Source organism: Palaemon carinicauda, chromosome 1 (genome assembly GCF_036898095.1).
Source record: "Palaemon carinicauda isolate YSFRI2023 chromosome 1, ASM3689809v2, whole genome shotgun sequence".
Taxonomy (NCBI): domain Eukaryota; kingdom Metazoa; phylum Arthropoda; class Malacostraca; order Decapoda; family Palaemonidae; genus Palaemon; species Palaemon carinicauda.
The window spans coordinates 245,581,083-245,608,815 of NC_090725.1; the positions used below are offsets into that span (position 1 = coordinate 245,581,083).

Consider the following 27,733-nt stretch of genomic DNA (forward strand, 5'->3'; position numbering starts at 1 on the left):
TATACATATACTGTATATATATGTATATATATAAATGTATATATATATATATATATATATATATATATATATATATATATATATATATAATTCACTTGACCTAGGATTTATTATTACTAGAGTAAACACTTTAATTTCAAGTTTGAATATGAATTATAGTATAAAAAATTCGGGGGTGGTCTATAGAGTGCTTTGTCAAAGTACCATTCTGATCAAGTAATTAGTAATGGAGATATTAAGAAAAACACTATTTTTGGACATAAATGCATAGTAGGTATGTGTAGCTAGGAAAAATACAAATTATATAAAATTTGTATTTTTTTGTATTTTTAATACTAATTAATTGATTGATAGCATGAATTCTACATTCATTTTGATGTATTGGGAAAAAGGATTTGTGAAAAAATATTAGAAACGTATCCTAGAGATCATAAAGTCCATAATTATCCTGGATTTTACTTCTATTACAGCTATTAATTTTTGTCTTAAAAACTGATGAGGTCTGCTAATTACATGTGATGTGGAAAATTTTAGTGCAAGTTCTAATCCATTAATTGGCCCACAGTTATGGTCCACATCTTATATACAGGATTCATAATTTGCTCCTTTGACATTTTTAGCCCTTATATTATGCAGTAGTTGAGTAGTGATAATGGCATCTTAATAAATTTAATAGTTCCTATTTTTTGTACTTTTCTGTTGCACATTTACTTCATACATCATGTTGAAGATAAGTGTGCTATTCCAAGCTTAGTCTTATATGCGTTCCCAGATTGCTTCACATGATTTTTTTTACTTTATGTTTTACAGACATTTAATTACTGTATCTAAATAATTGGTTCTGGACTCTGTAATGAGCATTACAGATGTACTGTAGTAAAACCCTTTGGAACCTATAGTATCTTGGCAACCCCCCCCCCCCCTAAATAGCAGCAGAAAACAAATTTGTTCCTCTGTATACACAAACCTTTCATCCTTTGAATAGGGAGATGATTTTAGTGCAAATAGAAATGGCAGTGGAATTTGTTAATGTTCTAGAGCCTCTTCGATTTTCGGCTGCAACCTATATGGATGTACCGTTGTGTCCTTAACCCAACTTTCTCATTTTCTTTTTCTTGCAAGAGGTGAATGCTGGCTGCTGATTGCTGTCATTGATGTGAAGCAAGAGATTTGTACTTGCTGAGGAAAGGGTGGACATTGCAACTGGTTTATGTACAAAGCAGCCTTAGATCATGCTCTCTCTCTCTGTCATGTAGGGGCCATGATTGTTTGTAATCATCCCCGTATGCTTAATTTAGGTTATGGCCTCCTGTGCAGTGGGATGTGTATGTCATGAGGGGGAAGAAGAGAGCTAAGCATTCTCTTAGGTCTGGTTTGGCAATGCCCAAGAAGACATAACAGAAATCTTGCACTTCCGTCGCCTCAGTAGGTGTGTCTTCTGCTACTGGCCCTGCACATATGCCCCTGGCTTGGTCCCTGGGGAGTGTGTCAGGAGTAAGGAGCGTTTGGATCTACATCAGCAGGCTTTTCATGTTTTGGTGGCATTTGAGGTTCCCCCAGTGTTCTCCACACCTCATCGGATGTTTGAGTCTGTTTGGCCTTCTCCGTGATACCGCTGGCAAGGAGTTTGACAAACAGAAGTCTTGAGCTTCCTTAGGTCTCTCAGGTAGGTCTACCATGGCTTTTTTTGAGGGAGCTGGTAGCAAAGATTCACCATTTAATGGTATTTACCTCATGAAATCAGCGAACCATTCCAGTTCATGTTTAAATCATCTCTTTTTAATGGACTCAAGTTTGTATAGCAGGGCAAAATACAAATTACTTTTAAAATTTATCTTTTACAGATCCATTAATCATATAATGAATGTTGCCCATCCTGCCACATGAGCCTTGAGAATCTAGAGGGTGGAGTTGTAGTAAAGTTACCCTTTTATTCTTCTGTCTGGTAGATAAAATGCTGGTAACCCTAGGAACATTGCTGACTGTGGTATAGGCGTATATATGATTCTATTGTTTCTATGGAAAAACTTTTGTGTAGTAAACAGATTTTCATATACAGTAATGTACTAAGTACTTAGAGGTACTGGCTATATAAAATTTAGCTTGAAAATTATTTATTTTCATAGTCATATTACAGTCTTTAAAATTAATATACAAATGAAATATTTACCTGTTCTGTTGCAGTTTACCATGAATTGATAATTCAAAATGAAACCTATTTATTATAATAACTTTTCTTTCTTACAGTTATTGAAAAGAACAGCTGCTCAGATAATGAATCTTGATGTTTCTAATCACCCTCCTGTAGACACAACTGCCCTTAAAATGAACTTGACCGAAGTCCTCGCTGATCGCCCTTGCACTGCAAAGAGTGCTGTTCCTGTTGTTTATTCCCATCCTCAAGCACTGTCTACACCTGGGTAGGTTTATGATTCTCTTCCACATAGTGTACTTTATTTAAGGTACTGTATTAGGTTGTACTTTGGCTTTATTTTTCAAGATAAAAGACAATTACCGATACTGAAAATGTTACTCTTATTTTAATGAATGTTGAGGTTGGTTCTAGTAGGTACGATAGTTTTTCAGAATACAGAATGTTTAATTGACCTATATGTACAGTCCACTCTCTTAATCTACGTTTGTTCCAACACGGAGTACTTACCTCGAACTACTTTCTTAGGAGTATCTGGGATCTCCTCCCATCCGACCAGAATTTTGTGTAGTTTACCCTATTCCCGTTCTATATGCGGGGTAGTCTCTGGCGGAGTGATACACGCCCAGAGACGACCCGGGGTCAGAGAGCATGCTTTCTCAGGTCTCGCTCCTCAGTAAGTTTCTGGTCGCGTCGGCGTTAACACACCGGCGCTCTCTCTTAACCCAGTGCGACCCTTTGTGTCCCTGATCCCTTTGTGTGCTTTCCTTCCTTTCCCTCTGTGTTCCTGTGTCTCGCGGTATATTGCTAGTGCTTTATGGAGCACCCCGTCGTTGCCCTGGGCTTATGGCCGGCAAATCGTGTGGCGCTTTTCTCTCAAAACCGGAAGTTGACCCGCACTCCTTGTGTTCGTCGTGTAGGGGCAGAGTGTGTTTCCCTACAGCCACGTGTCCGGAGTGCGAGTCCTGGAATGAAGTGCAGTGGGTGCGTTACGGCACGAAAAAGAAGAAAGCCTCTTGACGGTCTCCTAGGAAGCCCAATGTCTCTTCGCCTCTCGCTTCGCCCGGCTTCCCGTCTGATAGAGCTTCTCTGCCTTCTCCCCCTACCCAGAGTAGGGGTCGAGGTAAGTCTGTTGCGGGGAAGCGGCCGGTGGCCCTTCCCCAGGAGTCTGAATTACCAGACGTGGTATTGTGTCGTCTGTCCAGGCAAGTGGGGGGCCTGAGGGAGGGGCGGGTGTGTTTTCGGGGGACTGGGCCCTGGACAAAGCAGGCCCCGTATCTTCGGACGATCCTATGTGGGAAAAACAGCAGCAGTATCTTCTCCCACCTCTTAGGCGGGCTTTTCAGGTGCGTCAGCAGCCGAGGGTGCCACCGAGAAGGACGACTCGCCGCCATCAGACGCCTTCGTGTGGGCGCCTCCCAAGACGCCCTTCAGATCAACCCACAGAATGGAAGAGGAGTTTAAGGCCTGGTTCCCCAACGAGGAGCTCCCCCGCTCCCCTCCAACACCGTCAGCATCGTTCCCAGCGGTTTTTATGGAGCCTGCGTTGTCGACCGGGCCCCATGCAGAACCAATAACGACACGTCTACTTTCGGACCCTCCAACGCGGCCCTACAGGTCTTCGGCTTCCTCGGTTGAGGCCTACTCCTACTCGTCAGATGAAGGAGCCCCGATAGACCATAGAAGGCGACGGGATAGGTCTCGCAGGAGAAGTTCACATTCGCGCTCGAGTTCAAGACCCCGCCACGTGGATAGACGTCCAAGTTCCCCCAGGAGGAAGTTCAGGAGAAGTCTTTCGCCGGAGGAAGAATGGGTGCGGGTTTCCATCCCATGTAGCCAACTCCTGGGGGCGGCAGCCGTCGCGGGCACCTCGGGATGGCTCCCTAGACCCCGCTCACCAGTAGGTTTCATCGACGGAAGCAGATTTGACCGATGGAGGATCTCGTCTCATCAGACGACGAGGGACAGGCATAGGACCGCGAAGGTTCCGACTCCACCCGCCCAGCGGGGAGAGTCGCCCCTTCGGCCTGGCAGCCGCGTCCCCCCTTCGAGATCTCCAAGGAGACTTCCAAAACGGGAGAGGTTCTTTTCCTCGACGGGCAAGCCCGCAGACCCCTGGTCCTCCAGAAGAAGGGAGAAATCAAGGATGGAGACCTCCGTCCCAGCGGCGATGCCCGTCCTACGGCCTGTAGCGAGGGAATCGGACCACTCCAAGAGTATGACACCTCCTGGTACGTCTCCCCCCCATCGGAGGTCCTTCATCATGAGAACTAGGACCCCCCACGGACAAGAAAGAGGATGGGGAAGAAGGCTCTTCAGCGGAGGTTTCCGCATACTGTAGAGTCATAGGCCTCATTCGACGGCACCATAGGGTGGATGAACCGTAGCCCTCGTCTGACGAGTTCTGGCTTTCGAGCCTCAACAGGATGGTGGATGTACCCGTTCAACAGAAGCCCTCACTAGCTCTCCCGGTGGCTAGAGACGTGAAGCTGGGATTGGCACATGTGAGCAAGGTAGTGGCCAACCATGCGGAGGCCCCCAAGAACCAGAGCGCCTCTAAACTTCTCCAGGGCCTGAAGACTCAGTCGCGGTTCTACCTCCCGGAAGGACACCGCGCGGGACCCTGCGCAGTAGAACCAGCAGTCGCCATCTTGGGACAAGGCGCAGCAGAAGAAAGGGCGGCCACAGCCCTGGTTTGTTTTTCGCCAGCGGAGACCGCCATGATGGAGGAGTTGTCCAGGGACCTGGTGCATGTGTCATCCTGGCTGGATTGGTGGGCCGCCACTCTGGTAGCGTTCCAATCCTCGCACGACCTAGCGGTTCCAGAAAATCAGGCCCTGCTGAAAGAGCTGATTAGCTCGGGGGGTAAGGCCCTGAAGTTCCTGTCCTATCAGTCGATTATGCAAACCGCCAACTGGATACTGAGGAAAAGGGACACTGTACTCAGCAAACTGGTAAGGCGGCTCCCCGACAGAGAGGCGAGGTCCTTGAGGAGTCTTCCACTGTGGGGCGAGACTGTCTTCCCCCTCAAGAAAGTAGAGGAAGCGATGGAGAGGGTGAGAAAGCTAAAGGATGTGGGGGAACCGAGACCTCCTCCAGCAAGAAGATCCACCCATAGGAGACCTCCTTCGGACGTCCCTCTTCCTCCTCGCGCCTCACCTAGCCAGCCCAGGAGAGACACTCCTACTACATCCTGGCAGCAGCCTTCACAGCCCTCCCGAAGGGGATCTTCAACCACACAGTCAACATTCAGGCCCTCCTATTCGGCCTCCAGAAGAGGGCTATCGGGCCGTTCCTCCCGAAGGAGATAGGGAGGTAGGCCCCCTACTCCTGCCGAAACCTCAGGTGGGGGGATGCCTCAGAAATTCTTGGCAAGCATGGCGGGACCACGGGTCGGATCCGTGGACCATGACGGTCCTGAAGGAAGGATACAGATTGCCCTTCCTGGCGAAACCCCCACCTCTGATACCAGATCTACAGGCAGAATGGTTGGCCCCGAAAGACCCCCTGAGAAGGACAGCCCTACAAGAAGAAGTCTCTGCTAAGCTAGCGAAAGGGGCAATGGAGCCAGTCAAGAACCCAGGTGGAGAAAGCGACAGGGGACTGGAGACCAGTCATAGACCTCTCAGCCCTCAACAAGTTCGTGTGCTAAACCGACTTCAAGATGGACACTCCGAAGTTGGTCCTAGCGGCCTTGAGGGAAGGAGACTTCATGATGTCGATAGACCTCAAGGACGCATACTTCCAGATCCCTGTCCACCCCTCCAGCTGGAAGTATCTAAGGGTGAAATGGGGTACCCAAACGTTGCAGTTCAAGACCCTCTGCTTCGGTCTATCCACAGCCCCTCAGGTCTTCACGAGGATCTTCACGACAGTCTCAGCCTGGGCACACGAACAGGGCATCCGCCTGATTCGGTATCTAGACGACTGGTTGTTGCTTTCAGACTCAAGGGAAGTACTGAGGGGGCAAGGCGCGAAGCTCCTGCAGTTCTGCAACGTCCTGGGTATCACCATCAACCTGGAGAAGTCCCAATTGATACCCTCCACCAGGATGACCTACCTTGGGATGGTCCTGGACTCCCGGTTGGCGAGAGCATTCCCTTCTGCGGAGAGACTAGACAACCTGAGCCAGATCCTACGGCCCTTTCTGTTGGGTCAGCCCAGGAGGGCCAAGGACTGGTAGAGACTGATAGGTCACATCGTGTCATTGGAGAAGCTAGTCCCTCAAGGGAGACTCAAGCTCAGGGGAGTTCATTGGAACCTGAAAGAAGCCTGGAACCAGAGAGACTCCCCTCACAAAGTAGTTCCGGTGACCACGGAAACGAAGGAGGTCCTCGAGTTGTGGCTCGACACTTCAAACACCCTCAAGGGGATGCCCTTCGCGGCCGACCCTCCGGAGATGCTCCTCTTCATGGATGCCTCCAAGGAGGGTTGGGGTGCTCACCTCCTCGACAGTACAGCGAGAGGAAGGTGGGGAGCCGAGGAGAAAAACCTGCACATCAATGTACTGGAAATGATGGCAGTACAAAGGGCGTGTCTGGAGTTCGTCCAGAAGCTCCGGGGAAACACCGTGGCGTTGATGTGCGACAATGCCACCATAGTAGCCTACATAAAGAAGCAGGGAGGACTAAAATCAAAGGAGTTGTGCGGCCTCACATTGGAATTTCTGGAATGGGCCGAAAGGGAGCAGATCAGGATCTCGGCCAGGTTCATTCCAGGGAAAAGGAACGTCCTAGCCGACGGCCTCAGCAGGGTGGGTAAGGTGGTGGGGTCCGAGTAGTCCTTTCACCCAGAAGTAGCCAAGACTCTGATCCAGAAGTGGGGCTCCCCGGTAATAGACCTCTTCGCCACGAGACTAAACGCACAGCTCCCCGTGTTTTGTTCTCCTGTGCCAGACCCGGGAGCAGCGTTTGAGGACGCCTTCCAGCATCGCTGGGACAACCTCGACGTGTACGCCTTCCCTCCCTTCGGAATGTTCAGACAAGTCCTCAACAGAGTGAGGAGAGCGAGCAACCTGTGGATAACTTTGGTAACGCCCTGGTGGCCGGAGAGAGAGTGGTTCGCGGACCGAAAGGAACTGCCCCGCCTTCCACCTTGACCCCTTCCGGACAGGTCAGACCTTCTCCGGCAACCACACTTTCAAAGGTTCCACGAAAACCCTCGGTCCCTCTGCCTTCACGCGTGGAGGTTATCGAGCGTCTCCTGAGGAAGGAAGGCTATTCGGCGAAGACCGCAACGAGGATGTCGGGTTACCTGAGACGGTCTTCGGCCGCTGTGTACCAGGCAAAATGGGCTACCTTCACGAAGTGGTGCGCCGCTAAGAATATCAAGCCGTTGAGAGCCTCTATCCCGGAGATAGCCGACTTCTTGGTCTATCTCAGGGACTAGGAAATCATGTCCATCCCAACCATTAAAGGAGTTCGAGCAGCCCTAGGTCCAGTCTTCCTCCTGAAGGGCATCGAACTAGGTTCCTCCAGACACATCTTAATGCTCATCAAGAGCTTTGAGCAATCATGCCTTCCGCAAGTGGTTAGAGTGCCCCAGTGGGACGTGGCTAGGGTCCTGAAGATGCTGTCAGAGCCTCCCTTCAAACCCTTAAAGGACATCCTAGACAAAGAACTCACCCTCAAGACAGTTTTTCTGTTGGCACTAGCTTCGGCAAAACGAGTAGGGGAACTTCATGGACTTTCATACCAGGTGTCATACTCGAAGGGTTGGCGTGAAGCTACCTTCAAGTTCGTACCATCCTTCGTGGCCAAGACCCAGAACCCAGCAGTCTGGGACCCCGAGTTTGAAGGGTTCTCGGTGCCGGCAATCCCACGTTCAGACAACCCCAAGGACTTGCGGCTGTGCCCTGTCAGAGCAGTACGGAAGTACTTGGAGAGGACGGCCAGGCTGAGGCCCGAAGTCAGGAATCTGTTTGTTTCTTCAGGATTGGTGAAGAAACCGGTATCCAAGAACACGATCTCCTTCTGGTTACGGCAAGTGATCAGGAGAGCTTACAGTAGTGTAGGAATTCCTATTCCAGGTAAACCCAGACCCCACAACATCAGAGGTCTGAGTTCCTCTCTGGCCTTTGAGAAGAACATGGCAGTCGGCCAAATCCTGAGGGCTGGTACTTGGACCAATCAGTCAACCTTCACAGCTCACTACTTGAAGGAATGCTCGAGGAGGTCCTGGACGGATTCTCCCTCGGTCCCGTCATTTCAGTGCTTCAGAAGATTTAAAGGTATAGCCCCAGGGAACCCACGGGCAGTAAGTCCAAGAGACACAGGTTCCTTTTCCTATCCCCCCCTGTTACCTAATTACCTTCCCTAAAATGACTCGGAAGACCTTTAACTACCATGGGATACATCGTCAGTGAAGGAATACATCTCCAAGGCGTTTTTTACAGAGGTAAGCCACTTAGACACTAAGTTAGTTTTTTGGGTAGTTTTCCCTATTTCGAGTGTTTTCTATCGGTGGGTCAGCGGAACCTAGCCCCCTATCTTGGTTTCCCCCTTGTTGCTTCCATCATCCCGGTCTCTTGAGTCCTGCAGTACACTCCCATCTCCTAAGGTATAAGCCTCCTAAGAATGTAGTTCGAGGTGAGTACTCCGTGTTGGAACAAATCACAAATTTTAAGTAATTTGTATTTTTCCTAACAGTACTTACCTTGAACTACTTTCGGGTTATGGCCCACCCATCCTTCCCCGAGTGCCTTACAGGACTTAATAGAGAGAGGAGATCCTCTTTCTACCAAACCTACTGAGGAGCGAGACCTGAGAAAGCATGCTCTCTGACCCCGGGTCGTCTCTGGGCGCGTATCACTCCGCCAGAGACTACCCCGCATAGAGAACGGGAATAGGGTAAACTACACAAAATTCTGGTCGGATGGGAGGAGATCCCAGATACTCCTAAGAAAGTAGTTAGAGATAAGTACTGTTAGGAAAAATAAAAATTACTTAAGATTTGTGATATTGACCATCCTTGGTGTCCCTTATGTGCAGCCAACTAAAGAGATGCCATTTTAAAGAATTATAGAGTATGAAACACAGTACAGTAATTCACTTAGCTCAGCGCTAATTATTATTATTATTATTACTAGCCAAGCTACAACCCTAGTTGGAAAAGCAAGATGCTATAAGCCCAAGGGCTCCAATAGGGAAAAATAACCCAGTGAGGAAAGGAAATAAGGAAATAAATAGATGATGAGAACAAGTTAACAATAAATTATTCTAAAACAGTAAAAACGTCAAAACAGATATGTCCTATATAAACTACTAACAACGTCAAAAACAGATATGTCATATATAAACTATAAAAAGACTCATGTCAGCCTGGTCAACATAAAAACATTTGCTCCAACTTTGAACTTTTGAAGTTCTACTGACTCAACTACCCGATTAGGAAGATCAGCAACAATGTTAAAACATGGATTAATTATCATTGTGTATATCCTTATTACCCCTGCTGGCTTACACAGTGGCTGCATACATCTACATAGTGTTAGCGGATGTCCGCATACGACGACCATAATACTTGGAGCCAAGATTGGACTCCGTATTCTAGATATGGGGTCTTACTAGTGATGTGTATAGCTGTAGTATAGTGTCTTTGTTTTGGTATTTGAATTTTATCTTTATGTAACCTAGTGCTTTCTTTTCAGCTTTTATGTTCTGTTTGGTGAACTTCAAATCTTTGCTGATAATAATACCGAGGTCTTCCCCATGGTCCACACTTTATATTTCATAGGTTACTAGAACCTATATGCATGACTTTACATTTCCCACAGTTGAAAGGCATTTGTCCTTTTCTGGAACATTCTCCTAGTTTCATTAGATCCTCTTTTGGATTGTGTTGGCCGATGCGGTAACGTCCCTGACTGGTGAACTCCACACTGGGGTTTGAGTTTCGCTCAAACTCGTTAGTTCCTTTGGCGCTGTAACTTCACCATCCATGTGAGCTAAGTATGAGGGTTTAGGGAAGCCTATAGGTCTATCTGCTGAATCATCAGCAGTTATTGCCTGGCCCTCCTTGGTCCTAGCTTGGGTGGAGAGGGGTCTTAGGTGCTGATCATATGTATATATGGTCAGTCTCTAGTGTATTGTCCTGCTTGATAAGGCAATGTCACTTTCCCTTGCCTGTGCCATTCATTATTGGCGTTTAAACAACTAAAACCTTTAAGGCTTCTATGTCTTCTGAGTTCGCAGCATTTATGCCTAGTTTAGTGTCATCGGCAAATTTGGCTATTCTACTAGTTTATCCTAAATCTATGTCATTGATGTAGATCAGAAATAACAATGGGCGAAGGATCCTTGGGGTACTCCGGTTGTAATAGCTGCCCACTCTGAAGCTTCTCCATTGATTATAACTCAATGTTTTCTGTTTGTTAGCCAATTTTCGATCCATTCAGCTGGCTCGTCAATGATAGCAAGTGCTCTAATTTTGACCATTAATTTTTTATGAGGAACTTTGTCAAAAGCCTTTTAAAAATCTAGGTCTATGACATCTATTACCCTGCTTTTGTCAAAAATACTAAACATGTTATGGAAACAATTCCAACAGATGTGTCTTTTGTCTAAAACCATGTTGGCTGCCTATCAGATGATTGCTTTTCTCTATATGTTCTACTATTGAATCTACTATATTTGATTCAAAAATTTTGCAAGGCACTGAAGTTAGACACACAGGTCTGTAGTTACCAGATTCTTTTGGTCTCTTCTTGTAGATTGGAGGAACATTGTGTAGTTTCCATCCTTTTGGTGCCTTTCGTTTGTTGGCTGTCTTTCAGAATGTTTATGTAAAAGTATGGGGTTATTTCTTCTAATTCTCTAATCTCTCTAGTATGAATATCATCTGGACCTGGCTCCTTAGACTTACTGAGTCCTTTTATTTTCTTTTTGACATCATCCATTGTAAAGGTGATTCTGTTTAATCGTTGTGGCCCTTCATGTTTGATAGCTGGTTCGGGGAGGGTCGTTGATTCTTCCCAAGTGAATACAGTTGTGAAATATGCATTCATTAGTTCGTTTGTTTCATAAGATTACCCTCCGAGTCTCTTAATGGGCTAATGTTGTTTTTGATTGGCTTTCTACTGTTTGTATATGCAAAAAATCCTTTTGGGTTTTCCTTACTAACTGAAGCCACTCTAACTAATTTATCTACTTTTCGGTTCAACTTCTTGTGCTCGGAAATTTCATGAATTGATGGCTGTGGACCCATTGATTTATGCTTCCTATCTCTACTTCTTATTGCATTGGCTATTTCTCTGTTGAACCACCTAGGTTGTGGAGTTCCATTTGGTAAAATTTTTCTATGCGCTATACATTTAGCCCTTTTTTCTTTATATATTTCTACAAAGGAGTCCCATTGTGTATTTATGCTCCCTGTTTTGGTGTATTCTAAATTATTGGTGTATTCCTTCAGTTTTATCTAATTACTCTGTGTGTGGTTTAGCTTTTTTATAACTTTCTTTTAGATGAGGAATATTTACCTGAACCCTGACTATTCTGTTGTCACTTTTGCCAATATTTTGCCTACTGATCTTTAGCTCACGGAACACCGATCGCTAGTGTGCCGCTCACCGATTGCTAGCGTGTCTTTCACTGATAGGCAATCATCAGCCTGCTGATCGCTAGCTCTTCGATCGCCGATCGCTGATTGCTAGCTTATCTTCCTCCGATCATGGACCTCCAGTCTTGTCAATCATTGATCCCCACCTCACCGATAGCCAATCGTCAGCTCGCTGATCACTGATCCCCGGTAGTCAGCTTTTCCTAGCTCACCAATCGCTAGTGCTCCCCAAAATCGCAGATTGCCGATCACCAATCATTAGCTCAACACTCCGATCGTCGAACCTTACGTTAGTCATCTGTTTGTCGATTGCCAGCACTCCGCTCGTCTTCTCAGAACTCCGGGCACTGATCGCCAGTCTCTGGCTCAACAATCACCAACTAGTCGATTGTCGAACCATACTGCTGTTCCTCAGGTTATCCGATCGTACCCCTGCTCGCCTATTTTGTAGCGCTCCGATCGTCAGCACACTGATCACCATCTCATTTATTACCAGTCTACTTGGCCAGCTCAATGGTTGCCAGCACATCGGTGGCCAACCTACCTTGCCAGCTCAACGGTTGCAAGCTCAATGATCGCCAATCACAAGTCGGTGATCACTGATCACCCTGCCGATCACTGATTGTCTGCTCATGCTTTCACCAATCGTTGATCTCCAGCTCGCTGATCTCCGATCGCCAATAGGCATCTCGCTGATCACCATTTGCCTGTGACCTCAGACTCTCCTCGGTCCTCTTGCTCCCCAGCTTTACGGCCATCGTCTGACCAACTCTCCTCGCCAACTGTTTGTCAGCGAACTCCGTCTTGTCACTCTCAAGCTAGTTCCAACCGCTTAGTCACTCATCTTTCAATGACTCGTTGGCACATGGCCATTCGCCATTCAACAATGGTTACCCGTTCGTGGACTTATCTAACGGGTCACCATTCACCTTCGGTTCTTCGATCACCAATTCGCTGATCATTGAGTCGACCCAATGATCAATGGCCGTTCACTGCTCGCTGACTGACCAGTCACCATCTCCCGCTCACAGATTACTGATTTGCTGATCACCGACAGCTCGCTCGCTGCTTGCCGTTCGCCATCACGCCAATCCAATAAACGATTTGTAGGCAATCGGCAGTCCCTATCAGCAGCATGTTGACAGGTGACTACTGGCAAGCACTCTCCAGATGCACAAGAGGCCATGATAACCAGCCCTTGACCATTGTCAACCAGAACAACGCTGTTCTAAGGAACAGCATCACCTCATTAGCGGGCAAAGTAAAGTCAGGCGTTGCCTTACCCACTTCTTCATCAGTTAAGGCTGAGTTCTCCCCCAGGGGAGAGTCCTTACATAGGGTATCGCGTCCCTTTCACTCCATTCTCCCTCGACGAGTGAAGATCCCAGCGTCAACGAGCTCCTATGCGAAGGGATCCGCAATTGAGCTGGCCCTTTGGGCGATGTCCACAGCATGTTGGAGAAAGTTAGACAAGTGGTAAGACCACAGGTCTTCCTGTGCACACCTAGGTCTATTGAAAGGAATAAAACGGTAAATCTTAGTTAAGGGTAAACGCTGATATAAATCCAGGTTTCAAGAGGGAAGCGTCATAAGAGTATAAGAATAAATTTTATTATTGAAATTTCCATTTTTCCCATTATGGTTCCATATTACCCGCTGAATTTGCTATCCCTGTTAGGGCTCTAAATGTAATTAATACCAGTGATTAAGGAGGGCAGACTCTATCCTTGTGAATGAGTTTTATCTTTTTTTGTGGCTGGCAGTTTCTTTTCTGTAATCATGAAATACAGTAGTCATCAAATTGTTTCTTTTGTAGATTTATGAGATGTTTTATTACTTGTTTGTTTTTAATTTCAGTCTACTGAGTGAAATTTGTCAAGTCAAGAGAACCAGTGAAGCATTACTAAGTGGTCCAAAACCAACTTTAGCACAGCAATACTTTACTCCTGAAATTATTAGATTAACGCCGCCTTTACATGTTGCTGAAGATGAGGTAATATGTACATTATTTTCTTTGGATTTGAAATCAAAGTAATATACTAGTAATTAATTTATACATCGTTGTGCTTTTTTGTATTTTCTTAATACTGTATGGAACTGTGCAGTGAAACAAAAAAAAAAGGTATCTACTGTTCTTTATTCAATTAATATTAAAACAGTAATTTTTTTTGATAAAAAATTCAACTCTCATTCACAAAATTGCTTTGGTGTATCCTTTCAGTAACTAATGAAATAAATATCACACAGGAAATAATGGAGAGTAAAGAAAGAGAGAAAGAATTATATAAGTATATTAATTAAAAAATGTACTGCATTAAGCAACTGCAGCTTAGAAATGAAAGCATTTGAGAAAATCCTAAAAGGCTGAAAACCAGAACATATGACCAGGTAGTAGGTTAAATAGCTTATTGTCATTGGTCAATCATTTCCAGCACATGCATTATTTGTTATGACCTGTCAGCTGTTCATATTTTAAAACCAAAAGGAAGAGGAAAAGTAAAAGTAGGAACAGTGGTGGAATACAGAGTAATGTATTTACTTAATGAAGCATGTGAACATATTATTTTTTTCAATACATCATGATGACAACCTTTAATATCTAAAAAGGTAGAATGGGTGGTAATAAGAGTGCAGAAGTAATAGAAAATACTATAACTTTGTTTCTACATGAATACAAATCATTTTCCTTTAGGTAGGGAGTATGCTTTCAGTGCAAAGCTGGACAGCCATTGAATCGTTTAACGGGCAGTTAAGTGACAGGTAGGAAGCAAAGGCAAGGAGCCCTGCCCACCCCCTCAAAAGTCAAAGTCTCTTCACTTATGTTTTTGGCTGCGTTGGGTACGGACGTACTCATGGGCCTTTAAGCAAACTTCTCATGTTCTTTTTCTCTCAGGAAGTGAATACTGGCTGTTGGTTCTGATTGTGAAGTAAGACACTCAATGGACCAAACCGACATTAGATTCACACACACTATGTTACTGGTAGGTGCATGATTGTTGGCAGTCCTCCTATGTGCCATGTGTAGGTGATGGTCTCCTTTGCAGTGACATTTGTATGTTTTGAGAGGGAGGAAGAGAGCTTTGCTTCTTCCTTCTGCCCATTGGGTGCATCTGCTATTGCCACTCCCACGCTTAATCCTCTGCATCATTCCCCAGGGAGTGTATGGTAGGACTAAGAGCTCTTGGACCTACGTTGCCGGAATTTTAGGTTCTGGTGTGGTGTGGGGTTAATCCTGTTTGTTCAGTAACTGGAATGCAAACCTACGCTATTTATTAGGGGTATTACTTCGGCGAAGCTGAAAGGACGATCCATTAAAATTTAGCAAGGAGTAACTACCCATCCCGTTAGTTAGCGGGGGTAGGGGGGTAGCTTCACTCACACACCTGTGACTGTGCTTCACTTTACTTTTGGCTTGGAGGGTGAGTGGTGGTTATCGCTTTTCCTCCTAGCCTACTTTGAACTGCCACTAATCTTTGTCTTTTTAACTTATTTTTTTCTTTTCTATATACAGGTAGTACTCTTCTATACCAGTAGTTCTCGACTTACGACATATGCAACTTTTGACGATTCGACCTTACGACGTATTTTTCAGGGTGATGACATCATAAGTCCATCGGAAATAGGACGAATATTTCCTTGAAAATAACCAATTTTATTGTATAAAAGTAAACTGATTTATCTTGGTAAATTATTATTTTCTTTTATTGTGAATATACAGTATCTATTTTCAGTAGAAAATACATTAAGAAAAGTTTTAATATCTGTCGAGTTCGTATTATATGTTTGGTGACATCATATCACCGGTGGAAAGCGACCGGTCAGTACAGTGATTTCCTTCCACTAGGCTAACGATTAGTATTAGTATTCCTATTATCAAAATATTAAGTAACAATACAAAGTATTTTCTGGGTCTGTATCGGTTGTCATGAGTGTTACGTAGTGTAAATTTGACTGTATGCTAGTTTTATTTAATCTCTGATAATAGATCGATATTTATCTAAAGAAAGTATACTAATAGAACAAATATTTCCTCAAAAATAATTTTTTCCGTAACTGAAATACAAACCACGCTATTTAATATAGGTAATTACTTTCGGTGTAGCTGAAATAACGAGTCATTAGATTTTTAACGAGGGTTTACTACCCCACCGCTAGTTAGGGGGGGTAGGGAGGGGTAGCTTGCTACCCTCCCCCCCTCACACACACCTGTGATTTAGCTCACTTTGCTATCGGCTCGGGTGACGGTCGGACATGTCCGCTTTCACCCTTACTTTTGTTGATCAGCCATTATTAATATTTCTTTGCTTTTTCTTTTTCCAGAGTGTTTGTGAAATTGGCCTCTGCCATCATGCGTAATTGTCCTGGTTTACCTGACCGCCCTTGTGGCACATTTATGTCGGCGGTCGACATGGATCCCCACACCTTGTGTCCTCATTGTAGGGGCCAACGGTGTGATAGTGTTAACATATGTGGTGAGTGTAGGGAGTGGTCTACCTCCCAGTGGGAAAGGTTTTCTCGGCGCTGGAAGAAGAAGTCCAAACGGGATATTTCTCCTGTAAAGGTTTCTTTGAAAAGAGAAAATCCCAAGAACTCTTCCTCCGTTGCCCAAACCTCCTCCGAAGCTCCCACTCGATCATTTTCTCCCGAGAAGCTGTCGAGTGGTAGTGTAGACCGTAGTTCTGTTGACCGATCCCGGGGTGTGGGAGAGGGAGTTGCCTCCCATAGCGAGGCAGCTCCTCCTCCTCCCCCGGAGGAAGATATTTCTTTATCTGTTAATAATAATGATTTATTACAGCTTTGGGCTTCCTTGGCGCTACAGGGTTTTTCTCCAAGGAAGCTCTTTTGACATGATCAAGTTGGGAGCAGCTGTCAAACAGTCGCCGACGGTAGCAGAGATCGATCCTCTGTCTATCGTCGACGTTATTGTGACAGAGGCTTCTGAGGTGTTATCTCAAACCTCTGCTCCTGATGTTGCTGTGGTAGCTGAAGGCTTAGTTTCCCCCTCCGAACATCCTTCGAGGGAGGAACTAAGTCCTACCGTCTCTCCTGCTGGCGATTCTCCCCCTCGGGGGAGTTCACTCATAGAGACTCCTCTTCGGAGGACTGCTGATGGTCAACTTGCTGACCCTACAGCCCCCAGAGGGCGTATAAGGTGGAAAGTTTGCCTTCCTTTTCGCCGTAGAGGTCTTCCTTCACCTCACAAGGGTGTTAGGAGGCGCCTCTTTGGCTCGTCATCTTCGCAGTCCTCCGCAGAAGAACCTCGTCGTCGTTCACCGATCCTGCCAGCTACCTCCTTGGACCTCTCCGGAGATCGTTCGCGATCTCCTTCGGTGGAAGGTCGTCCTTACACAGTACACGCCGACCTTCCACCCTCCAGACCTGCTGACCTGCCGTCGCCATTCCTGGCTGCCGATGCGCTGTGGGCGCCATCACACCCTGTTATTAAACAGGCAACGGTCCCTTCGGGACATAAGGGACTTGAGCACAAGATTGTGTCTCAGTCCCTTAAGCGCCAGGTACTCCCTGCGCGCCAACGACCTGCAGCAGATGTTCCTGTCTTAGCGCGCCAGCGCTCACCTGTGCGTGTGCGCGCACTTGCTGTTGATCCTGCTATTACGCACCAGGGTTCCCCTGCGTGCCCACGACCACCTGTGCCCCAGCGCGCCCCTGCAATAGTTCCTGCAATAGTTCCTGCAATAGCGCGCCAGTGCTCACCTGCGCGCAAGCGCTCGCCACTGGTTCCTGTTTTAGCGCAACAGCTCTCTCCTACACGTCAGCGCTCTCCTGCGCGTCAGCGCACAAAGGAGGTTCCAGAGATAGCGCACAGGCGCTCACCGGACCTCCAGCGCTCTCCAATACCTCAACGCACGACTGCGCACATGCGCACAACTGCTGATATAGCGTGCCAGCACACAGCCCTGGAGTCTCCTGAGTTAGCGCACAGGCGCTCACCAGGGCTTCAGTGCTCTCCAAATCGACAGCACACTTCTGTGCACCCGCATCCTGATGCGCGCCCACGATCTCCTGCACGCCAGGCACGCCTACGATCTCCGGATCTGGGCGTAGTTCCAGTTGCTCCTGCTCGCCAGCGCTCACCTGTGCGCCATCGCGCACCCACAAGGTTGCGCAAGCGCGCCCTCGCCCACTGCTTCAGACAGATACACGCGCCGCGCGCTAGAGATATTTCTTCTGTGCGCGCCCAACGTTTTCGCCCTCACGGGCCCTTCGGCAAGATCCTCCACGCCCACGCGCGCGCGAACAATCGCCTTTGCACACGCGAGTGCTCATCCAGCCTCCTGTGCGCCACCTGTCATTGCCTGTTCAGGTCACCACGTGTCATCGCTCGCCCGCGCGCCCTCGCCATCGCCCTTGTGCGCCCTCGCGCGACCACCAGCGCGATTTGCAGCGCGATCACCAACGCAATCATAGGCGCGATCCCACACGTGAGGCTGCAGGACATCGCGCGGCCAGGTCATCATCATCTCGTTCCCCACCCCGCAAGCGCAGAACAGCGCACTCGTCGGAAGAGGGAAGGTTTCCGGATAGGTCCAAGGACTCTTCTTCTTCTGTTTCAGCATCTTTGCAGGCGAACCCTCGTTTGGTCACTTCCCTCCAGACGGAGTGACTGACAGCGCGACTGTCAGTCAGCAGCCCTGGTTTGGTACCATTGTCAGAGCTCTCGTGCAGGCTTTTAAGCCTGTATTCTCTGAACTTGGTCACAAAACAATGGCGGCTTCGTCTCCCCTGAAGAGGAAGAGAGGAGTTCCTTCCGTGGTAACTTCTCCAAGGGCAAAACTTTCTCCTCGGAAGTCCTTGAGGAAGGTTCCCTCTCCCCCCCAGACTTTCTCTCCCTCCCCTGCGGACGAGGATTACCCGTCCTCCGGGGAGTCAGGTGAGGCGGGTCATTCCCCCATTGCACCAATGGGGGAAACCCTACCTCTCCCCGAGAAGTCTTCTCAGGTAGGGGTTGAGAAGAGCCTTCCACCATCACTGCTGGAGTCCTGTATCCCTCCCAGGTGGGAGCCGAAGGACTTGAAGACTTTGCCTAAGTCTTCATCAAGGATTAGACAGGAGCCAGCCAAACCCTCGGAGAACGTCCGTGAGTCCCCCCAGGAAGAGCCTCTGGGGACAGGAGACAGAACATGCGTTCTATCAAGTTCTGACTCTCATGAGGAGTCTCAATGGGTTTCCGGAACCAGAGATTACTCCTTGTGAGGGCAAGGACACAGTCTTGGACCGAGTCTATGGTACTCAGAAACCCTCGAGGGCCAGTGCGGCTTTGCCCTGGTCACTGGGGGTTAAGAGTGTCAGAGACAAGGTCGAAGGCCAGCTCTCTGAGCTAGCTTCCTCCAGCCGATCCAGCACCGGTAACAAGCTCCTCCCGCCTCCTCGCGTCCATCAGAGGAGGTACTTTGAAATCTTGGAGGAGACTTGCTTAGCTCTTCCTTTGCACCATTCTCTGGAAGAGCTTACCAGGGGAATCCCTCTAGAGAGAGACTACAACCGGCAGATCTCGTATTCGGCAACGGAGATCCTGAGCAGCCAGGAGAAGGTAGCGAAGTGTGCCATGCAGGCTACTTCGTGGCTGGACATCTGGCTAGGGTCTCTGGGCATTCTGGTGCGGTCTGAGGACCTGTCCAAGGAAAGCACCAGGAAGGCCTTGGAGACCTTTTTGCTCTCAGGCATGCATACCATCGAGTTTCTAGCCCACCAAGTCTCGAGCTTGTGGGCTAACACTATCTTGAAACGACGGGACGCAGTGGCTGAGAGATTCCATCAAAAGGTCCCCAGTACTGACGTTTGCAGGCTCAGACATTCTTCCGTCCTCGGTAAGTATTTGTTTGAGCCTAAGGATGTGGAGCAGGCTGCTGAGAGGTGGAGGAAGTCCCACCAGGATTCCCTCCTCCAAAGGGCCCTAACATCGAGGCCCTACAAACCTCCAGCTACCCAGCAACCACGTCCTGTCAAAAGTACGAAGAAAGCAGCTGCAGCGAAGACAAAAGTGTCTAAGCCCTTTCCTGTCAAGGACAAGAAGGGCAAAAAGTCATCTAGGGGAGGAAAGAATCCTAGAGGGAGCGGCTGTGGCCACAAACGCTAGGATTGGCAGTCCCCCTCCATGCCCACCAGTGCGCGACAAGGTGACAGCAACTCGGGGCAGATTCCTGGACAATTTCAGTAATCAGTTAGGGATATCGCGTCCCGTTCACGACATCTCTACCTCCCCTGACAGCGGATCCAGTGTCGCTGTAAAGAAGGCGTCTGGAGGCTGGAGACCAGTCATCGACCTCTCAGCCCTGAACAGGTTTGTCAAGCACACCCCGTTCAGCATGGAGATGGCAGACACGGTCAGACTTGCAGTGAGACCACAAGACTTCATGTGCACACTGGACCTGAAGGACGCGTACTTCCAGATCCCAGTCCATCCGTCTTCAAGGAAGTACTTAAGATTTTGCCTAGACAACAAGATCTACCAGTTCAAGGTGCTGTGTTTCGATCTCTCCACAGCACCACAGGTGTTCACCAGAGTGTTCATCCTAATATCTTCATGGGACCTGGACGACTGGCTGATCCTAGCAGACTCGGAGGCAGCCCTTCTACGTCACCGAGACAAACTTCTGTGACTTTGCCAAGATCTAGGGATCATGGTAAATCTTGAGAAGTCCTCTCTGCTGCCCACTCAGAAACTGGTATACCTAGGCATGATCATAGACACCAATCTCCACAAAGCCTCCCCATCAGACAACAGGATAGCAAGGCTGAGGAAGGTCGTGAGGCCTTTCCTCAGACGAGAAGAACTTCCAGCCCAATCGTGGTTACGTCTCCTCGGTCATCTCTCATCCCTGGCCCAGCTAGTTCCCAATGGTCACCTCAGAATGAGATCTCTCCCGTGGCGACTCAAGTCCCGGTGGAATCAAGGTCACGATTCCCCGGACACTATGATCCCCATGGGTTCTGCAGAACAGACTGATCTTCAGTGGTGGGTGGCAGACGAGAACCTACGAAAGGGAGTGGATCTTCTCGTCCTCTCACCCGGATTTGATGATGTTTTCGGACGCCTCAAAGAAAGGGTGGGGGGCTCACGTTCTGAACCACAGGACCTCAGGCCTGTGGTCAGAATCAGAAAAGTACCTCCACATAAACCTGCTAGAAATGAAGGCTGTATTCCTGGCTCTTCAACAGTTCCAACAATACCTGGCGGGCCACTCTGTGGTGGTGATGAGCGACAACACCACAGTAGGGGCTTATATCAACAAGCAGGGAGGTACCTTTTCAGAACAGCTATCCCATCTCGCAGTAGAGATACTGAGATGGACCGAAGTCCACTCGATCGCACTTTTGGCTCGCTTCATTCCAGGCAAGAGGAATGTGCTCGCCGACAGTCTGAGCAGAGCGACGCAGATAGTGAGTACCGAGTGGTCTTTGGATCGTCAAGTAGCCAACAAAGTCCTGACTTTGTGGGGTTCCCTGACTGGATCTGTTCGTTACAGCGCTGAACTTCAAACTTCCGCTGTACTGCTCCCCAGTCCCGGATCCCAAGACTCTCTGGCAAGATGCCTTTCAACAACGGTGGGACAACATCATTGTCTACGCCTTTCCCCCGTTCTGTCTGATGAGGAGGGTGCTCAGCAAGACCAGAATATCGGTCAATCTCTCGATGACCCTAATAGCTCCGCTATGGCATCACGCAGAATGGTTTCCGGACCTTCTGCAACTCCTAACGGAGCTCCCGAGGGAACTCCCTCCATGACACGAGCTACTCAAACAACCACATGCCAACATCTTTCACAAAGCCGTAGCTTCGGTTCGACTTCACGCCTGGAGATTATCCAGCATCTCCTCACTGAGAGAGGATTTTCGCAGCAAGTTGCGAACAGGATGTCTGGAAACCTCCGTAGGTCATCCGCAGGGGTCTACCAGGCGAAGTGGCGAGTCTTCTGTGGTTGGTGTCGGGGAAGGGGTATCTCTCCACTCGATGCCACTATTCCAGCAATAGCGGAGTTCTTCGTGTATTTGCAGGAGGAAATGCGCCTTTCAGTCTCGGCATTGAAAGGCTATCGCTCAGCCCTAAGTCTAGCCTTCAGGCTCAAAGGAGTGGACATTTCTTCCTCACTGGAACTTTCCCTACTCATACGGAGTTATGAACTTACCTGCCCTCAGTCGGGAGTCCTGTTTAGCTCTTCCCTCCACCACTCGGTGGAAGAGCTCTCCAGGGGAGTCCCTCTCGAGAGACTCTCCAACCGGCCAGTGTCGTTCTCGGCCTCGGAGATTCTCTGCCAGGAGAAGGTAGCAAAGTGTGCCATGCAGGCCACTTCGTGGCTGGATATCTGGCTGGGATCTCTTGGCATCCTGATACGATCCGAAGACTTGTTTAAGGAGAGTACCAGGAAGGCCTTGGAGACCTTCCTTCTTTCAGGCACTCGTACCATCGAGTTTCTGGCCCACCAAGTCTCGAACTTGTGGGCTAACACTATCCTGAAACGCCGTGATACGGTGTCTGAAACATTCAACTCGAAGGTCCCCAACACCAAGGTCAGTAAGCTCAGACATTCCTCCCTTTTGGGGAGTAGTCTGTTTGAGCCGAAAGATGTAGAGCAGGCGGCTGAGAGGTGGAGGAAGTCCAACCAGGACTCCCTCCTGCAGAGGGCTTTAACATTAAAGCCCTATAAGCCTCCAGCACCCCAACAACCTCGCTCTGCAAAGACGACAAAACCGGCAACAGCAGCAAAGGCAGCGGAGTCCAAACAGCCCTTTCCCGTCAAGGACAGGAGAGGCAAGAAGTCCTCCAGGGGAGGCAAGAATCCTAGGGGGAGTGGCCGAGGCCGCAAACGCTAGGATTGGCAGTCCCCCTGCACGTCCACCAGTGGGGGGATGCCTCCAAAGTTGCGCGAACAGGTGGCAGCAACTCGGGGCCGATTCCTGGACGATCTCCGTGATCAGCCAAGGATATGGCGTCCTGTTCATAACATGTCTTCCTCCCCTGACAGCGAATCCAGTGTCGTTGAGCTCTCTTGCCATGGGATTGGCAAGAGGGCAAGCCCTTTGGGCAGAAGTCAAGACCATGTTGAAGAAGGACGCTCTTCAAGAGGTCGTCGACGGGTCCCCAGGCTTCTACAGTCGACTCTTTCTTGTAAAGAAGGCGTCTGGAGGCTGGAGACCAGTCTTCGACCTCTCAGCTCTGAACAGGTTTGTCAAGCAGACCCCGTTCAGCATGGAGACCGCAGACACGGTCAGACTCGCAGTGAGACCGCGAGACTTCATGTGCACACTGGATCTAATGGACGCGTATTTCCAGATCCCAATCCATCCGTCTTCAAGGAAGTACTTAAGATTCAGCCTAGACAACAAGATCTACCAGTTCAAGGTGCTGTCCTTCGGTCTCTCCACAGCACCTCAGGTTTTCACCAGAGTGTTCACCCTGATATCTTCGTGGGCACACAAGATCGGCATCCGTCTCCTCCGTCATCTGGACGACTGGCTGATCTTAGCAGACTCGGAGTCAACCCTTCTTCGACACCGAGACAAAATTCTGGGAATTTGCCAAAATCTAGGGATCATGGTAAATCTCGAGAAGTCTTCTCTGCTTCCTTCTCAAAGCTGGTATATCTAGGCATGATATTGGACACCAATCTCCACAGCCTTCCCATCAGACGACAGGATAGCAAGGCTGAGGAAGGTCGCAAGTCCTTTCCTCAGACGAGACGAACTCCCAGCCCAATCGTGGTTACGTCTCCTCGGCCATCTCTCATCCTTGGTCCGTCTAGTTCCCAACGGTCGCCTCAGAATGAGATCTCTGCAATGGTGACTCAAGTCCCGGTGGAGTCAAGGACACGATTCCCCGGACGTCTTGATCCCTATGGGTCTCGCGGAACAGACGGACCTTCAGTGGTGGGTGGCAGACGAGAACCTACGAAAGGGAGTGGATCTTCTTGTCCTCCCCCCGGATTTGATGCTGTTTTCGGATGTCTCAAAGAAAGGGTGGGGGGCCCACGTTCTGAACCACAGGACCTGAGGCCTGTGGTCAGAATCAAAAAAGTGCCTCCATATAAATCTTCTAGAAATGAAGGCTGTTTTTCTGGCCCTTCAACAGTTCCAACAGCACCTGGCGGGTCACTCTGTGGTGGTGATGAGCGACAACACCACAGTAGTGACTTACATCAACAAGCAGGGAAGTGCCTTTTCAGAACAACTATCCCATCTTGCAGTAGAGATACTGAGATGGACCGAAGTCCACTCGATTCCATTTTTGGCTCGCTTCATTCCGGGCAAAAGGAATGTGCTCGCCGACAGTCTGAGCAGAGCATCTCAGATAGTGAGTACCGAGTGGTCTTCGGATCGTCAAGTAGCCAACAAAGTCCTGACTTTGTGGGGTTCCCCAATTGTGGATCTGTTCGCGACAGCGTTGAATTACAAACTGCCGCTGTACTGTTCCCCAGTCCCGGACCCCAAGGCTCTCTGGCAAGATGCTTTCCAACAACGGTGGGACAACATCGACGTATACGCCTTTCCCCCGTTCTGTCTGATGAGGAGGGTACTCAACAAGACCAGACTATCGGTCAACCTCTCGATGACTCTCATAGCTGCGCTGTGGTATCACGCGGAATGGTTCCCGGACCTTCTGCAACTCCTTATGGAGCCTCCGAGAGAACTCCCTCCACAACACGAGCTACTCAAACAACCACATGCCAACATCTTTCACAAAGCCGTAGCTTCGCCTCGGCTTCACGCCTGGAGACTATCCAGCATCTCCTCGCAGAGAGAGGATTTTCGCAACAAGTTGCGGAAAGGATGTCTGGACACCTGCGAAAGTCATCCGCAGGAGTCTACCAGGCGAAGTGGAGAGTTTTCTGTGGTTGGTGTCGTGGAAGGGGTATCTCTCCACTCGATGCCACTATTCCAGCAATAGCGGAGTTCTTTGTGTATTTGCGAGAAGAAATGCACCTTTCAGTCTCGGCAGTGAAAGGCTATCGCTCAGCCTTAAGTCTAGCCTTCAGGCTCAAAGGAGTGGACATTTCTTCTTCGCTAGAACTTTCCTTACTCATACGTAGTTATGAACTTACCTGCCCTCAGTCGGAAGTGAGACCTCCTCCATGGAATGTGGTTTGAGTCCTCAGGTCTCTTAAGAGACCTCCCTACGAACCATTACGCCAGGCTTCAGATCGCCACCTGACTTGGAAGACGGTGTTCCTATTAGCTTTGGCGTCAGCCAAGCAAGTTAGCGAACTTCATGGTCTCTCGTATGACATCGCCCATTCAAGGGGATGGGGGGAGGTAACGTTCAGCTTCGTCCCTGAGTTTATTGCTAAGACTCAGAATCCGGGAGTACCGGACCCTCGCTTCGACTCCTTCCGGATTTCGAGTCTTCGTTCCGTAACAGATGACCCAGACCATCTCCTACTGTGCCTAGTAAGAAGTCTGACGCTATACCTGAAGAGAACAGCTGCAGTTCGTCCCCAAGTGGGGGCTTTGTCAGCACTGGGAGAACGAAGAGGAGGGTTACCAAGAATACCATCTCAGCGTGGATTCGCAAGGCCATCCATCTGTCCCTGAATCCTGACCCTCCTCCGTCACGTCGCCCTAGAGCTCATGATGTCAGGGGAGTAGCTACCTCCCTGGCCTTCAAGAAAAACTTCTCAGTGACGCAGGTTCTGCAAGCAGGGGTGTGGAAGTGTCAAACGACCTTCACAGCCCACTACCTGCAAGACGTGACCCACAGGAGGCTTGATACGTTCTCTATCGGCCCTGTGGTGGCTGCACAACAGCTGGTTTAAACCTCAGGCTCCTTAATGGACAAGTAGCAGAGGGTTGAGGGCATTGTTACCCGGTTTTAGTCTGCATGAATGAAAAGGTATGCCTGGCCCTTATTCTTTTCTTCATCCTCCCCTCTCTTGGGGAAAGCAGCATCCTGGATTCTCTGCACATACCCGGACGAGGTGGTATTGGGAGAGTCCAAGCCTTAAGTTTCCATCTAAAGAATTTCAGGTCAACTTCTTAGGACGAGTCACACATATTTCTGCACACACAACTTACGTAGGCCGCAGCCCTTGCATAGCAAGGTGCGAGCGAGGTGCAGGGACTCTTTATTGTTGAGTGCTGACACACTCAGATAATGTGTCCCCGGGCAAAGCCAAAAGCCAGTATGGCTGGGACTTGTTCCACCCTTCCTAAGGGTTGGCCACTTTAAATAGCGTGGTTTGTATTCCAGTTACGGAACAAATGACAAATTCGTAGATAATTTGTATTTTTCCTAACTATACAAACCTTAGCTATTTAATCAAACTTGCCCACCAGCCCTATCCCCCTTGAAGTCCTACCTCTCAGCAAAAGTGGAGCTAGAACACAGGTGTGTGAGGGGGAGGGTAGCTAACTACCCTCCCTACCCCCCGTTAAAATTTCATGGCTCGTCCTTTCAGCTATGCGAAAGTAATTACCCACTTTAAATAGCTAAGGTTTGTATAGTTAGGAAAAATACAAATTATCTACGAATTTGTCATATTGGAAGGGAAAACATTATGACGTCACAATCATGTGACGTAAACTCATAGCAGGGCGAGATCTGAATGCCTTGAAAGAAATCAGTCCGCTATCGCTTTGACATCACAATCTTGTGACGTAATCTACGTAGTATGACTTGCAAATGTGTGAATTATTTTCTTTTTCTTGCAAGAAATGTTAAAATATTAACTTACTTAGCATAAATATTTTAATTTTTATAATGTAGGGAAATATATTATTTTTGCGTATATATTTGTCCTATTAGTATAATTCCTTTAGTTAATTTTCGATTTATATAGAGATTTCACGAGCGTACAGTCAATTTACACTATGTAGTACTCTTGACGATCGTTATAGTTTCACAATACTTTGTATTGTTATTTAATATTTTGATTTTGAGGATACTAATATTAATCATATAGCCTATTGTATTTTCTTTCTAGCTTTTGGCGAAAAAGTATAATCTCTTGCAACGGGCAGATCTATTATGGTCTAATGTGAAATAGTTTAAAGTGCTAGTGTTCAGAAAATGACACATTGCAGTGGAGGGTGCGTTCGTTCGTGTCCGTCATACTCCTAGCCCGGGACCTCTTCCATGCTCCCCAACCCCTTGGAGAAGGAAAGTCGAAAGGCGAAGGGAGATGTCAGACCTTGATCAGCGAACGAACGTCCCCTCGAGTGATCCTGTTGACGCATCCCAGTACGCTCACCCTCGCCATTGTAAAGGCGAGGTGAAAGTGTTATTCTCGCCATCGGTTGACGCAGCTCCAAGACGGGGCTGGTGTTTAACGTTTTCCCTTCATGCTAGACTAGAAGAGAGTTGCGCGTCATGGAACCGAGCGTCGAGATCGCTCTCTCACAGCGATATGGACGCGTTTCGGGAGGCGACATAGATCTTGTCGCTCCCTCACAGCATGCAGCATGTGTGACGTATGCTGGACTCACGCGAGCAGGATGCTTCCTCACAGCATGTTGGACGCATGCGAGCGGACCGCTTCCCCGCGTCAGCATCGCGAACGTCATAATTCCAAGCGCGCTCTCGCAGCAAGAACGCACGCGACCTGCAGCGCTCATGGACGCTCCCTCGTAGCGATCTGGACTCGTTACAGAAGGCGGCAAGGATTTTGAGGCTCTCTCACAGCATGCTTGACGCATGCAGCATGCTGGATGCACGCGAGCTGAACGCATGCTGACGCACGCGATCAGGATGCTCCCCCGCGTCAGGATCGCGAATGTGATAGTCCCGAGCGCTCTCTCGCGGCTAGAACGCACGCGAGCTGCAGTGCTCATAGACGCTAGCTCGAGCGATTTGGTCGCGTTACGGGAGGCGGCAAGGACGCTCCCTCACAACATGCTTAACACAGCATCATGACTGTCAGAGCTTCAACGGTCCATTATGTCCCTGTTGACGTTTATAAGTCGCAAACAGAGGAAGCTCACAACAGCAGCAGCATGACGCTTCCTCGCAGCATGCTGAACGCATGCGGGATGCAAGCATGCAAGGCGAGGCGTATGTTTTCTCCCACTCATTCT

General features: G+C 48.5%; 1 protein-coding gene across 1 annotated transcript in view; it reads left to right on the forward strand.

The window, feature by feature from the left end:
• The window catches only part of Not11 (CCR4-NOT transcription complex subunit 11), a 190,761-nt gene that overhangs the window by 128,545 nt on the left and 34,483 nt on the right, over nucleotides 1–27,733 (forward strand). Inside the window, exons 5-6 of the mRNA XM_068388797.1 lie at nucleotides 2,248–2,420; nucleotides 13,565–13,700. Of these exons, the coding sequence (XP_068244898.1) occupies nucleotides 2,248–2,420; nucleotides 13,565–13,700 (309 nt within the window). The remainder of the gene's footprint in view (nucleotides 1–2,247; nucleotides 2,421–13,564; nucleotides 13,701–27,733) is intronic.